General features: G+C 36.8%; 1 protein-coding gene across 5 annotated transcripts in view; it reads left to right on the top strand.

The window, feature by feature from the left end:
• The window catches only part of ERC1 (ELKS/RAB6-interacting/CAST family member 1), a 267,709-nt gene that overhangs the window by 128,682 nt on the left and 122,719 nt on the right, over positions 1-16,308 (top strand). For all 5 annotated transcript variants that reach the window (XM_066549637.1, XM_066549639.1, XM_066549641.1 and 2 more), the window contains one exon: positions 5,686-5,821. In XM_066549637.1, coding sequence (XP_066405734.1) covers positions 5,686-5,821 — 136 coding nt within the window. The remainder of the gene's footprint in view (positions 1-5,685; positions 5,822-16,308) is intronic.

Raw genomic sequence — 16,308 nt, 5'->3', positions numbered from 1 at the left:
CCCTTCTGCTGTATGCCCCAGAATGTAAATATTTTTCTTTGTGTACCAAAACTACCAAAAAAACACAAAACAAAGCAAGAAAACACAAACAACTTACCTATATCACTGTATGAATGATTTTTTTAAACTCAGAAGTTATGGTTAAGGATATGGCCAGCTAAAATATTTTGTGGGGGCAGACCTTAAAAACAAAGAAGTGACAAAGGAAATTTTTGGGGTAAATACTGTAATTTGGACACTTGTCTGTGTCTCTTAGGACTACAAAGTGTTTGGAGATCTTAGGCAATGATAGCACCATCCTCAGGGAGGGCAGTGGAGACGGGAGGGTGCTGATCTATCTCTGGGACCAGTGATGGGACACAAGGAAAAGGAATGAAGTTGCATCAGGAGAAGTTCAGGCTGGACATTAGGAGCAGACTCCTCACCACGAGGGCACTGGAGCAGAGAAGTGGCCACAGCTCCAAGGCTGGCAGAGTTCAAGCAGTGTCTGACAGTGCTCTCAGTGGTGTGGTTTAGGTAGTCATGCAACAAGCAGGGAGCTGGTCTGAATGATCCTTATGGGTCCCTGCCAACTTGAAATATTCAATAATTCTACTCTATGTATTGTAGAACCTAATATTTCATAACACAAGGTACTTTGGCAATTCAAAACTAAATAACATACCTGGGTCATTGCATCCAGTTTTCAGTGTAGGGTTTTTCAGTCATGTTGACTATTCTATCAATTTAAGTCATGGTGAGGAGCAAAGTGTTCTTTAAAGCATCTGAAGTTCATCTGTCCATCAGGATTAGTAGCTGCAGCAGCAGTGGAGTGTCCTGTGGGTGGTGGTAATGCTACAGCAATGAAGGCTTGGGCTCAGCAGTCCTTCTGACATGGCTGACAGACACATGGAAATATTTCTGAGTGCCTATGTCAGATGAGTAAAACAAGCTGTTTCTATAGCAGTGCACAAGATGTGCATGTTTGTTCCTGGTGCGTGAGTCATTGTGTGAAATTCAGCATGTATGTGTACACTTAATACTGCAGGGAAGCTTTTGTGGTGGTTAAAATCATTCTAAATGTTTGCTTAACCTGGATTGTTCTAAAAACACCCTTGTGTGTTAGCCATGTAAATGTAAAGTATTTTAAAATATAATATTAAAATTCAAATGAACGTATTCATATTTTCAGTTAACATTTGATCAACTTCTATTTTACAAGAATAACATCTGAAATTATGTCAGAAAAGATAACCAGATGCAGATAATAGCTTACATTACATTAATGCATAGCATGGAGATCCATGTGAGGAGAGATTTAGCAGCTGTATGTATGCTGACAGGCATTACAGTAAAAGATAATGAGATCACTGTCAAAATGAAAGAAATATTGACATTAATACAGAAAGAATAATTTCATAAAAGCCTTTAAAAAATGGCTTATGTAGCAATTGGTCTCTTAGTGAGGAAAGGTTTTCCCAGTGACTAATAGGTAACAGAACTTGCCACTTTTCAGGAATGCCTGATGCTCCACTGATCTTCTATTGTTTATATTTGTCTTCCTGTTTTGAAATAATTTTAAAAAGTGAAATCTTCTCATTTGAAATTTTTTATTGCTTATTGTGATTGTTTGGCTTTATTCCCCATGGTGTTGGGCTATATTTCATCACTGGAAATGCAAGAATTTCATAGAGAAGTGGAAAGGTGTGGCTTTTTTAGAAAGGTTTACTCTTTCATTAAAGAAAGAGTAAAGCCATAGATATAAACAGTTGGTGTCAGTGTCCAGATTAAGAAATCCTTGGGGATTTTTTCATGAGGCATGTGGACTAAATTGGGCACCCAAAATCAAAGGATATGAAACGTTTTATTCTGAAAATCTTGGCCTGTCTTTAGTTGAAAGACTTTGGGGTTTGTATTTTTAAATCAGAAGCCTGAATTTGATTCTACTTCCTTTTATCTAATTCATTAGTCTGTAACAGTACTTGGTGTGACATACTATGAAATGGAGAAAAATTCAAAATAGTGGAAAAGTTTTCAGTTTTGAGGACAAAATGTTTTAGGAGATGGACTCTCAAAAAAGATATCTTAAAATTGCTATTAAAAGTGCAAAAGAAATTGTTATTTTCAAAATGAGTGGGATTCTTCACTGTAATTCAACATAAACATTCTCATTAGATTTTTCTTCTTTTATATATGATTATAATATTTTTGTTACTTGATTTGAGGTGACTCTGAGAATAAACATCTTCTGAGGTGAGGGACTTTTGCTTTTGTTAGTTTTGTTATTTCTGCTGGTTCCAGTTGGTATCTTCTTCAAAGCTTTATCTCAGTGAACGTGACCTGGCTCTCCAGCTTTAATTAGAACCACCAGAATTCTTTCTCTCTTTTGTAATCCTCCTTTGCAAAGATGTTTCTGTAGGAATGTGTATTTATGGTAATATTTAATGCACTGTATCTTTGAGAAGTTCATTAACTTTTTATTTTGTGATGAGAAGCCCACATGCACATTGCAAGTTGCTGTTCGCTGTTGCTGTACATGCAGACAGTGGTGCTTTCTAGAAAACGTTCTTAAACCTCTAAGGTCTTGCCATCATTGTATACATGTCATTCTCTTTTACCTATCTTTAATTTCATGCACGTTTTTGCAGTTTTAATAAAAATACTCTTAGAGATTGAGGATTTTCTTTTCAAAACTTTGCTGTCCTTTTGATAGGATGTGTGCTCTGTATATGTGCGATTCATTCAAAAGAGTAAAAGAACATTAAGCTTACAAAATGAGGCAGTTGCAGAGCTTTGTTTGTTTCTTTGTGTTTCTTTTTTCCTAATAAGCTTACTTGTGCACATATATTATAAAAAAATTTCCTCTTGACTGTCTCCTCATAAAATGTACCAGTTGCAGCATGCTCACTTAAGTCACGTACTTTCTGTATTTTATTTTATTGTTCCAGTTCAGTATGTTCCAGTATGTGGTCCAATTCTGCACATTGTTTAGTGGTGGTGTGAAGATGAAATTGTTCTATAACAATCATCAGTAGTACTGCAGTGTTTAAAATAGCAACAGAACTGAGTTACTGAACAGTGAATGGGGTGATACCTAATGAGCAAGCTTTTGAGGTCTGTTGATATTAAAAATATGAGTACGTATTTAAATATTTTAAAAGATTGTTTGCATATATAAAAAGATAATTCTCTGACTGGCTTTGATGACTGAAAGTTATTTGGCAGAGAAGGAAGAGCATTCTTTACAGAGCCACAGTGTGAAGTCTCCAGACCTTCACAGAAGTTTTATGGTGCAGCCGTCAAAGGGCTGTGGACTTGTAAATGCTGACCCTTTTGCATGATTTTCTGCATGAGGTATTGCAAAAGTGAGAATTTTCATTTGGTACCATGGGCATTAAGATGAGATGAAATGTGTATTCATGTATCAAATGACTCCAAGCCTTTTTAGGTTTATGGATTTGGGCTTTCACGTAACCTTCCCAGATTTACACAATTAAACAGTTGGGGAAGTTCTAGTTACTGCCACAGATACCTGTATGGTTTGAAAAGTTCATAGCCCAACTTTGGTTCCTTTCTGACATCAGAGATTCAGAGGGATAGTTGTATCTTGCACATGACTCAAAGCTAGGTTAAGCAACCTGGTCTAGTAGAAGATTTTATGAAGACTGACCTCAGTATTACAAGCACTAGGTAATTTCAAGACTTAACGTTAGTAAAGCTTGTTTTTGTCTCAAAACATCTACCTAATATATTAGCATGTCATTGATTTTGGTTCACACCAAAATTAATGTCAGTAGTACATATCCTTATAATTACCCATCTCTTTGAAATACATTTTGTTTGAAAACATTTTGGACCGTGTAGGAGATTATCTATTTCAGACATATTTTGAAGAGGGTTGGGGCTTTATTAATATTGTTGTCTCTTACCTAACTAGTTGGTTATAGTAATAAAGATCAGTTTCTCAATAGGTGAATCTAGCTTTGCAAATTGATAAAAAAATACTTAATTCCTCTAATTTTAATTTAAAAGTTGAGTAAAAATTCTCATATGGAATTGAATGTGTTGGGCTGACATATTTTCATTTTCTGTGCCGACTTAGCTGTACTTTTTGTGTTTATTTTATTGGACAGATAGAACTGTGTATTGTACAAGCTGAGTTGGTGCCAGCATAATATTTCCAATAAGTTGTTTAATCACTGAGCAAGTCTGCTTTCAAACTGGGCAATGAGCCCATTGCCAGTGTGCAGCACTGGGTTAGAATAACTCAACAATTACACTGGTGGTGTTTAAAAAGCATCCTGACTCAAATCAGCTGTAACTCTTGGACAGGGTAGTTAAGTATGCCAATAATTTTTTAACATCATCAGAAAAGAACTTTCATTTTTTATTGGTCTCCAGAGGCCATCAGCACTTTTTCACCCTAAGAGTTTGTTTTAGCACCAAGGAAAAGTTGCTGTTTTCACGATTTTCCCAGCCTCAGTTGGCTTACATTGGAAAAAAGCAGAGCTCAGAGTTGAACCTCAGAGCTCAGAGTGTTTTTGGAGGAACTCAAAACACTGAGTGGTCATATGCCACGTAATTTGAACATAAATATATCACAAAGAGATACGTTCCTGATCATACCTTTGTTAGGAGTTCTGAAGAAAATATTAAAGTGTTGTTTGTGATCTGTTCTAAAAGTATTTCTGAAATACAGAAGAAACATTCTTCCCTGACTGTGTGGATAACATACCAGATCTGAAGCTGGTATATCATTCTGTTTTCTAAACAGTAAATTAAAGAGCTGTCTCTACTACTTGCATGATGTTTTGGGGAAATCTTGCAACCAAAGAATCTGTCTTTTATTCCAAAATCCAAACTCCAGATATAATTATGGACAAAAAGGCTGAGGAAGCAAAGTTAGCCTGTTTTGTTTTGATTGGACTAAAAGTTTAGACTTAAGTTCTCTGTGGTCAGGAGGCTGAGATTAAAGGGTCTGTAATTAGATTCAATACTCCATGTGTCTTAATGCCCTGAGAGGCCAAACCCTGTCTGCAGGCAGTGGTAGCTGCCAGGATCATCAAAAATAGTCCATAGATGCAAGTGAAAAGGAAATTATGCACACTTTCTCAAATAGTTTGTTCTTACTTGTTGTGTCTTTCTTATGTAAAATGAAAGGATAGGAAATTCCTCAAAATATCAAGAAAACGGGTAGATCTTGAGGTTGAAAAGAAAGTGTTTTACCTCTGGAAACAGATTCCCTAATTCTTGTAAGTAAGCCTCTATATTCAAGTCATGTTTCGGTAGTTTTCCTGTGTTGCTCACATTAGATACAGTGGTACCCAAAGCAAAATGGGTTATTAGATTTCTGTGGTTTTATATGTATATGTTTGTGTGTGTGAACAGAGAAGAGTTTTCTTCCCCAAAGTCAGAAGAGGACAGGTGCATCTTTTGGTTAACAGTTTATTAATCAACTTATAATTACCAAACAATAAATAATGCTTTTGTTCAGAAATTTTCTAGGTTAGGTCAATAGTAATGACCGAAATGAAGCCTTCTTTTGGCTGAATTAATGGAGGGTAATGCTTGAGGATGAGTTTGGTGCTGGTGACCTTGTGCAAAGGAAGTGGTGGCACTTGATGGTGCCACTGTTCCCTGGCCCAGCTGCTCAGCACTGATGGAGACTGCTCTGGACCACGCTCTGAGTGCTCCTCTCTTTTGCAGGCAAGTTAAAGATCAAAATAAGAAAGTAGCAAATCTGAAGCACAAAGAACAAGTGGAGAAAAAGAAGAGTGCACAGATGCTGGAGGAGGCCAGAAGACGAGAGGATAACCTTAATGACAGCTCCCAACAGCTTCAGGTAACATGGGAATTGATTAATGCAGTTGGGATGATGAGCCAGGCTGAGCTGCCTGGCTCTCTGCTCTGCCTCCTGATCTGTTGTTTTCATAGCTGTTACCTAACAACTTTGTTCCTGATTGTTTAAAAAGACACATCTATCCTACAGCATTTTAAAGAAAGCAGCCTCTCTCAGTTGCCTTCATATCTTCCTCAATTTTCCTAAGAGGAAAATGTACTTTTAACTGTCAACTTGGTTATGAAGTGCATCGTTGAAATAATTATATGAATTCCATATTGAGATTGGGTGTGACATTTCTTTCTTCTCTGTTCTTCTAACAGCCTTTTTCTTTAGCTGTTTTGTCTATTTTCCCAGCTGGTTTTACCTTATACTGGTGTCCTTTCTTCAGTAAATGAAAGATAAGCAAGTAAGTATTCTTAGAGAAAGCTGGAGTTACTGTGAGGTGACTGGAGGACCACGTTTTCTATCGTAGTCATCCTTGTTTACTTCATGAATTCTTGATGTGCTTTCTGGTCAGTTGGCTTTATTTCTGAAATGATCATGCTGCTGCCCCACAGAGTTATCTGGTTACCTCAAATCTGCCCAGGCATAAGAAAGTCACTGGTATAAAAGCAAGTCAAATATTTCTCAGTGTGCTGTGTGTTGAGATTAGCTGCAGGAGGTTTGTCAAATGGTAAGTTTTCAATCGCCGTCATAAAAATATTAAACTACTGGCATGGAGTACAGCAAAGATACCATGATGCTAAGTGTGGAGATAATAGACATTTTGACTGTGTTTTCTTTAATTTACAAAAATAACTTTCTTTTTGGTGAGTGAAAATAAACATGGAAACTGCACCCTACCTTGTAGTCTTTCGTTCTGGTAATCTTTAAAGAGCAAGCCTTTCTTTGTTTTCCTTTATTATCCTAGGTTAAATCCTGTTTCTTTTTATCAGCCACATATCTTAATACATCTACAATGAAGACACAGAATACATCCTAAGGGTTCTCTAGTAAAGATAAGTTCTTTCCTTATTTCAGACATATTCCTTTACTTTGTTCTGTGGGATGCTGAGGGGATTTTTTAGCTAAAACTTTGAAAGAACCACAGCAGCACATGTCCATGGAATGCTCTCAGATGCCCCGTTTTGTGATTTTGTCCATCAACTCCAGTCCTGTATGTGCTGGGCAATGAAATAGTTAAGTTCCAAGTGTATGAAAATGATTTCATAACTGCAGACCTTTATAAAAGGCGGGAATGTGGGATTTCTGCATCTGCTAATGGGTTTTGTGGCTGTAGTGCTATGGCAATTCACAAGGCTCTCGTTATGTGGCAGCTATGTTTGAATAACACAGTCCTCCTGGTATTAGTGAAATGTCTTTGAAAATTCCTAAAACTACTACAATATTTGGTTAGATTCCTTATCTGCATTTGAGTAAATCTGTATATGAAGTCTGAAAAGACAGCTGGTGCTTCACATTTGCTTTGCAATTACGTGAGTGGTGTGTTTATTGAATGACACCATTCCATCAGAACATCATTTTTGTTTTTATGTAGGACTTCAAGATTTTAAAAGGGATGGCTTCCTTTTCTGGCTCTCTGCCCCCAATTATTCTTTTCTTTCCCTTTTCATTTTTCTATCTTCTTCACATATGTAATACACTGAAAAAAGCCTGAAATTTGTTTTCTCTCAGCCTCTATTTGCATCCTGAAACCACTTTTTTTTTTCTTTTAAGAAACAATAAATTGTGTAAAATGTTTGTACTACATGGCAATGAACAGAGAGTGATATTACAGTTATTAAGAACTTTAAGTTCTGCTAAAACTAATTAACATCAGTTTCTGGTGCATCAGGGAGATGGTACAGCTTTGGTGGTAGCAGTGAGGCAGCTTTTGCTCAGAAAAAAACGGTGCTACTTTATATCAGAGTTCTTTAAGAATGTATAGCTTCCCTTGCAATTTCTTATCCAGTTCTTTACTTATAAAGTATTTTAAGCAGTTGAGAGATCATAGATATAAAAATATGAATAGCATGGATATCTTTACCTTTTCCCATTCAGGTTTTCCAACTAGAGATCTCTGTAGGGCAGTACATACTTTCTTGCAGTTTGCTTATGTTTTGTTTTATTCTGCACTGGTGTCTTTGCTTTCTATATAATTTTATGCAAGTTTTTTGACACTAAAAATCGACATTATTAAATGTATTAATAAATTATGTAAGATTGAAATGTAATGTGATAGTAAACATTGAAGTGTGCAAGTTATCATGGTATTAATGTTACTTGATTTTCCCTAGTGCTTTTCCTGCTTCTGAGAACATAATCGTCCTGTTTGGGTGGGCTCTATTTTAGAGAGCCTTTCCCCATATTCAGCACAAGGCTGAAGGGAATGCTTTTATTCACAGATGAAAAAGGTCTGTATGCTCTAATGAAAATATCAGGTTAAGGTAAAATATGGAGTGTTTAATGACAAGTGACAGGTTCAATAAAAGCTCCTTCCTTTAGAAGAGCCCTCTGCTTATAGCCTCCCTCTCTCAAGGACTGCAACATTTTGGTTTCCTGGAAGTAAAATTTACCCAGAACCACATTTCAGTTTGTTAGTTGTGGAGACCTGTCTTCTCTCTAGGCTCTTAAAGGGCACTGCCTTGTAATTGATTAAAAAAAAAATTAAACCTGAGAGGACTGTAGATATTTAACTTTTTTTTTTTTTTTTTTATGCAACCATTGTTGGCTTTGGGGTCAGGACACACAAGCACCAATTTCAGATAATTTTGGTCTTGGTGGTTTTGGCTGGAATTAATAATAAGCCATTATGAAATGCTTAAAAATATATGATCTGCATGTTCTTGGGTTGACTGTCTGCAATCTAGTCAAATAAACAGGGTCCCAAGCACACAGTGCCCTGCTCTCCTCTCTGTCCCTACCAGGCCTGTGGTTTCTTTCTTCCTGAGGCCAGTAACAAAATGTTCGTTTATTCACAGAGCTCTGATGATGGAAATTTGGTATTTTTGGGAGTGGGAGAAGAATGAAAACCATAATGTCTCAATTCTAGTGAGATGGATAAATGGCTTTCCAAATTTGTCTTTTCCTCCTGGGTTCCCTTAAACCACAACTCTCCAGAGATCTGAGAGGCTGACGAGTGTCTGGTCTATAAGCAGGATAAAAAAAACAAACAAACTGATGGGTTGGAGTAAAATTTTTGCTTGAAGTGACTAAAGCTTGGCTATTGTGAAAAATAATTGATCTGCTGTTTAGTCCTAGAAAGGTAACATTTACTGAAATTTCATTATATTTGAATAGATACTTCAAGCTGGCTTCTGAAAAAAAGTATGCATATTTTCTTGGTTTATCACTCTAGCATCTTCTGAAGTTTTTCCAGAACTTTCAGAATATCCCTGCTGTGGGTTTGTGTGCTGTTGAATCTGCATTGCAGCAGGTGTCCATCAGTCTCTAATTGCTGCTGACAAACTGTATGTCCCCATGATGTGTAAGATGTGTTAGAGTGATTTAATGAGCAACTATAGAAAGCAAGTAAACTTATTAGTTCTTTTTTTTCTTTTTCCACACCCAAGTTTAGATAATTGAATATACATTCCTAATCCATGAACTGTAGATGCAAGTATTGCTGTTTGTTTGTTGTGATAGTGTATTTCTTTTATCATATTGGAAAAACCTATCCTTCCAGTGGAAAGAGCTCTACTTCTAATAGAAACAAATATGCAACTTTATGTTCAGCAATGTTTTTACTGTGATCCAGGTGAAGCTCAATGAAATGGACAGATAAGCAAATACCTTCTCATCAAATGAACTTCTAAATTCATTAAATATCAGCCACAATGCCCCAAGGCTGCCAAGTCTATCAGAGGCATTTGGACAATGCCCTCAACAACATGCTTTAACTTTTGCCAGCCCTGAGCTGGCCAGGAGGTTGGGCTGGGTGGTTGCTGGAGTAGCTTCCAGCTGAAGTAGTCTGTTGTGGTTAACTGTTTGTTATGAGACACCCCTGCATGTGCACACAGTCACTGCCAACACTCAAAAACCTGAAAACCCAAGTGGAGCCCAGTACATCTGAGCTTAAATTACTGAAGAATTTCCTCTTGATGTGCTATGATTGGATCTTGAAGGTGGGGTGGATGAAGTTTTTTCATCTCATCTCTTGACTGAAATACTATGCCATAATGAAAGTTATGTTGTATTCTCTTTTGGCTGTTAGTAAAGCAAGATTATGCTATCCTAATTAATCTCTGAACTTGCTTTTGGACAGTGAGTACAAAATTTCTGAATAAATGCTTAGAGTAAACATTTTCAAGCTTAAAGTTCAAGATCTTCTTGAAAACTTGCATCTAATTTGAAGCAAAGTGGTTATGCCAGTTAAAAATGTTAAGTGTTTTCCTGGGATAAGTGACTTTCAAGTGTGGAGTTCCTGGCTAATTTCTCTTCCATATAAACCACTGCCATATCAGATTCCAGCCTTGCCTGCCAGATGAGTACAGCTCAACATGTTACAGCCCACAGAACACTCAGCTGCTCCATTTCAGCCTGGCAGAAATCTGTTCTTTAAAGCCATCTTGCATGTGCAGGGTTTGTTCCAGAGAACAGTCTGACACATCAAACATGTATCTGCTCACTGAGCTCAGATGCACCTTTGGGAATTACTCAGATCTAAATGTTCTTTTCCTCTCACTTCCTCTCCCAGTGCTTTTTAGACATTAATTACATCATGGAGAGGTTTTGGCCTCCTTGTCCCTGGGTAATTCCCTGTGCTGCCCAGCCTTGGGGTGTCAGTGTTCCTTGGGCCTGACTGGGTGCCATCAGCACTTAGGCAAGTGGCTGTAATTTCACTTAAGGCTACATTCAGCTCTAGGTCATCCTCATCCTGTCCTCCAGGACAGAGCTCATGGCATCAATTTCTGAAAGGATACTAATTCACTTTGCAATTAATTTTAAAGAATTTTTTTTAGTATTTTTTGAAAGAATGAGTTTTTCTTCTCAGTTAAAAATAGGATGAAAGATAATATTGTTACATGTTCTCAGTAATTTAGCCAAATATGGTTCTGAGGTAATGTGAATCAGTGTTTTACCATTTGCTTCATTGTTATGTGGGACTTTTGTTAGTGAAAATGCTGAACAAATACAAGCTCTAAAGATCACTTATACCTCATAAAAATGTAGCTGAAATAATTGTATGCAAATTTTTCCTCCTATTTTATTTGGGCACTGGTAGCCAATAGGTAGTTTTGGGATCAACTTACCCTCCAGCTCTTTCTCTCAGAGATTCTGTGACAGCTGGCTTCTCATTACAAAACAGGATATACATATGCAGTAGAGACATCAGTATGCATGATGAGTCATTAGTGATGTAATATTCTAGTAGGAATTTTCATTTCCATCAGCTTTTACAATACATTACAGAAAATACAGTGTTCACAAACTTTTCATTCTGTATGTATTTGGAGGGTTGTGATTTTCAGCACAGTGTGTTGGTGTAGAAACAGGCACATATTTAACCCTGGCAGATGCTTTGAGAAAAGCTAGCTCTTGTTCTGATCATGTCATAGCCCTCTGTCAAGAGAACTTTTTCTTATCTTTCCTGGATGTCTGGGAGAAGTTCCAGAAATTATGAACTTTTAGCTACACATTTCATCGCTTTGAGTGAGGGGAGATTTCTTGAGGGGAGGTGAGGAAGAATTAATTGAATTGTAGCCCTTTTTTGGGAATTAAAAATCATAATTAAGCCCTTCTGGATACATCTATTTTTACAGCATACATAATGCATGAATGAAAAATAGACAGCCTCACTTCATTATATATGTGTGAAATAATACAGTAATTGTAGACAAGACTCAGTTATTCTTCATTTGTAATGCTCTTTAACTGAAGAAAGGCTTAGATATTTTCACAGAGTTCGTGCCTTAATCATTTTTATCATTCAGCCAAACAGAAACAGGACTGAAAAGTTCATTGGACAGTGGAGGAGTCCTGCACAGTGCTAGAAATCATTGCATAATATGAAATAGCACTATTGTGATGTTATATTTTCATGTAAAAGTTGCACTGTTTGATTTCCATCCCAGCAAGACAGTAGGGCACATAAAAATTAGTTTCTGTCTTACAAAAAAGGCTTCTCCTCTTTTCTGTATTGAAATTATAAAGTACAATGTGGATTTCAAAGGAGGGCATGAAGATTTACTAACAGATTGCCAGAACAAGGTAAGAAAAGTGTCTTGACAAACAAGAAGCCCCACATCACCTGCTCAGATGAGGTCCTGTTCCTGGAGAGATCAGTCCTTTTTATCTCTTATGCTTTCACATGTGGACTCTGCAAGACAGTAATTCTCCTTTTACTTAGAGGAAGCTCATCAAGACAAGCTTTCATGCACATTAAAACTTCGGAATATTTACATGGGTTTGTTTCTAGTACCAATTTCCAACTCCTTATAGAAATCTGATACCTATTTCTCCAAACAACTGCATACAAAGTATATGGTAGTAGGGGTGATTATTGAAAAAGTTTATATTTACCTCTCTCATTTCTTAGTTTTCTTGGATTTGTTAAGCTTTGGTGCATTAACATTCTTAAGATATGAGCTGTGATCCACGAGCAGACTGGGGACAGTCATGTCTCCAGTTTTATTGAAGCCATTTTTCTGATGATGATTTGCAAGGTCTAACTAACTTGATTTTTGCTTGTGTGTGACATATTGCATGCTAAAGCACCGACGAAAAAGATACACTTTTGAACATAGAAAACTATTTGTCTCAAAAATGAATTGTAGAAAGAAGGTGCAGCTTTTTTCTCTGTGTAAAATAGAGTATCAGAATAAATACGTGACCTTGTTCTTAATTTGATGTGGCAGTTCTTACAGAGTCTGTCATTCTTCATAATTGATGTTTATGACATTAAATCTGTTGTTAAGAACTTTTCTTCTCTTGTGTCTGACCAGGAGAGAGTGCTCCATTCAGAATTTTTGTTACCATAACATTTACAGAAAGGAAGTTTGGAGGGCCCTGGCAATTGTAATGGAGAAGCATTTCCCTGGATAGACATTTAGCCATCTGCTCTATCAGTTTTCACTTTCTGGTTTGGTTTAGTTTACCATACATTTATTATATTCAGGTTAGATGAATTCATTGCTTTCACATCTTTAAAAAAGATGAACCATTTGACTTTGTCTTCCTTTGTAAAGTAAAAATTGGACAGCTCTACAGTCTTGAAGAGACAGCTGGAAAAATTTCGTGGAAGTCACTATTTGCAGCTAGCATTAGGCAGTCTCCCAGTTATCCCAGTATTTCCCTTAACTGCAAATTGAGATTTGTAGTGAGAGAAAGCCATTATACGGCCTGAGAGTTTTTAATAGAGGAAAGAAGACTCCCTGCATCCTAAGATTTTTTGGTGATCCATCAGGAATATTATTCCCCTGACACACTTTCACCCAGTCCTTTCTGGCGAAACATGATGTGTCAGTGGAAGATGAAACCTGCTATTTGTGCTCTTTCCTGTTTGGCAGAGGGAAGGCTTGGTACCCTTCATGATATGCCAGAAACTGAGTGCAGTGAGGGCTGCACAGCTGAATGTGTGCCAGCAGCCCTAACCACTGGATGTTTTTTGCATAGGCTTTTTTCCCCAAGATTAGTATCTGAGTTCAAACTGCTTTCCTAAAAGCTGTCAGGGAGATTAATGTATCTGTTGACAACATGGTGTGGTTCCTGTGAGGAGGTCTCTCCTGAGAGTAGGAAACATTGAGGGCCAGATTTAAGCAAAACAATAGGAGCACATTGGAGGGGAAGAACAGCTCTCTTTTCATTTTGGTGTCTTATTTCATGAGCCTGAGAAATGGTAATAAATTTGCATTTTTTCCTTCTTCTTGATTTTTTTTTTCTGTCTCTCTCGTTAGGTTTTTTTATTTTTTTTACTTGCTGTGTTGAAAGTGGTTTCTAACTCATCTGTCCCCAAGAATAAGAATGCCCAATTGCCATGGCTCATTTCATAGTCTCATTGTTTAATAAAATTGCTATTCTGTTTTATTCTTCTTTTGCACAATAGAAAAAGAAATGGAGATGGGGTGATGATGGGGACCTCAGAAAGAATTCAGAATTTATTTTTAAAAAATAATACATGTGGATTTTTTTTTTTTTTTTGGTTCTATACTGTGGGAACAAATACTTGAGCATTCCCTTAAAAATATTTCCTCTAATTGATTTCAAATAGTGCTAAACCTAATTAAATTCATTCTAAATCAGTATTATTCTTAAATCTTGCTTACTGAAGTGCCCAAATTGGTGTCACCCTTACTTTTTTTCAATATATAAATCAATGTATTCTGTCTTAAATTTTTCTCTTTGTCTAAAATTTACACGTTCTTAGGAGGTATCAGAGCAACTGCTCTTACTGTGATGTGCAAATATTAACTGGAATTGAGACCTAGGCTGCAAATTGTGTTCAGAACTGACACAAGATTGTAACATACTAAAAGTTAGCACCAGTCCTTTCATCTCCTTAGTTTGGTTTGATGTGCACTCACATCTCAATGCAGGCATGGGAAAAACTTAAATATATTGGCATTACTTAGTCTGTGACTGAGGATTAAAGGAGGATGATATTAACATTCTAGAAGATGTCTATAGTCAGTTAAAATTCATCAACAAATTCTCTTAGAACATTATGTTGCTTTCCTTGCTTGTGTTTGAATTCCTCCTAAAGTTTGATAATTTTGGGGTCAGCTGATTCTCCAAAGCAGGGCATGAAAAGCAAGGAAATAAAAGCTGAAGGAACACGGTGTCCCAACAGCAGTGGTGTCCCATGTCCTTCTAGAGCTCAGCTAAAAAATGGCAGATATAAGATTTTCTGTAAATGAGACTGAATTTTTGTGCAATTTCAAATTATATTTACTAATTTATTCAGGATATTTAAATGAAAGATAACTTACATAGCTCCACAAGTGCCTGATAACTGGAACCCAGGGATAAAAGAGCAGGTGAAGTTCAGCATAAGTATATATTTATTTGTATATGTCAGGAGAAGCAATCTTAAATATATGTGCACAGTGATGGGTTCTGATTTGCTCTATTACCATAGGAGAGCAATCTCAGAATTAGAATAAGTAGTTTTTTGAAAATATTATTGTTTAAGAGGACTATTAAAAAGCCATTTGAGAAGTATCAAACAGCAAACCAGAGAATGCTGCTGCTGTGGCACTGTGTGCATGAGCAGTGCATTCCCCCTCTGAATAATGTGCAGTGATGCCAACCATCCACCACAGAAAAGGATGTGGCAAACACAGGACAGGTAAAGGCAAGGAAGAAAATGGTAAACACAAGGACAGGCTTCTGTTCAAACAGATATTAAATAAAATTAAATTCTTGGAGATGGAAAAGAATGAGTGAAGACAGGAGCCAGGGAATACTTTTTCCGGCTTTGCAGACTGAGAATAATAGAGGATCATTTTGGAATATTTGGGGCTAAAAGGAAACAATAACTGGTTTTCCCATTCCTTTGGACTAGTTCAGGCTTTTATAGAAACAATTGGAATTTTCATACAAAGAAGTGAGAATCTCTCAGAATGTGAAATGTTTCCACTTTCTCATTCTTTTGGCTTTTAAGCCAGTTAATTTTAATGGTGACTTTTATGAATGTTATGTACTAAGTTGTTGCCTGTTTAAAGCTACTGTCAGTGTAATGCTGCAAATAAACAAATGAGTATCATTCACAAATGAGTCTCAAATCATCTTCAACCACCTTATTTCAGTATTTTTAAGCTCACTGTTTTCTGATTGTTCCTATTTAATTGTCAAATTTTTACATTTTCTGTACTGTATTCTAATCATCTTCAAATGTATCCTTATTCTATGGATACAGTGGAACAGCAGATCAGGCATTTACTAGTAAAGATATTGAGAGCAGCTTTTAATATTTTAAGCCAAGCATTTCCCTAAATTAATTCGGTTTTTTTCTGGTTCATAGCTGAATCCATGTTGTACTAAGGCAGATCTTCTCCTTGAAATTATCTTCATTTGGTGCACCTGGCTGTCAGGGATTTGGGTTTGTGGGTGCATTGGGGTGTTCTTGGATAGCATGAAAGAACAGTGACAATTTATTTCTGACGGGAAATTGTTTTACTGATGTCTAGTTTGAAGATGGGGAGAAAGAGGAGTATCTTCATGGAGTGAAAGGGATTTTTGCGGGGGGGGGGTTAAAATGTTTTGTGGTTAGGAGTAGGATCTTGGTAGATGGCTGCTTCAAAGGAAGCAGTAAATAGCACAAATACAAAAGCTGCTCTACTTGATGATGCACATCAAGGAAGAGGCATCAGAGACTAAAATCAAAAGTAGAGATGATGATTGCAGGAGTTCCCTTTAAAATTGACGGACTGGATGAGATTCAGTGTGATAACTGCTCAGTAGGCATTTCCTCAGTTGTGTTTTTATCAGTAGCAATTTTTGTCCTATATTCATCTGTGAAAAAGAGGGAAAACAAGAGAAGTGTTCTTTTATGGCTGTCTATGTGTGGT

The sequence above is a fragment of the Molothrus aeneus genome, chromosome 5 (genome assembly GCF_037042795.1).
Source record: "Molothrus aeneus isolate 106 chromosome 5, BPBGC_Maene_1.0, whole genome shotgun sequence".
NCBI classification, from domain to species: domain Eukaryota; kingdom Metazoa; phylum Chordata; class Aves; order Passeriformes; family Icteridae; genus Molothrus; species Molothrus aeneus.
This window is presented reverse-complemented; position numbering and strand designations above follow the sequence as displayed.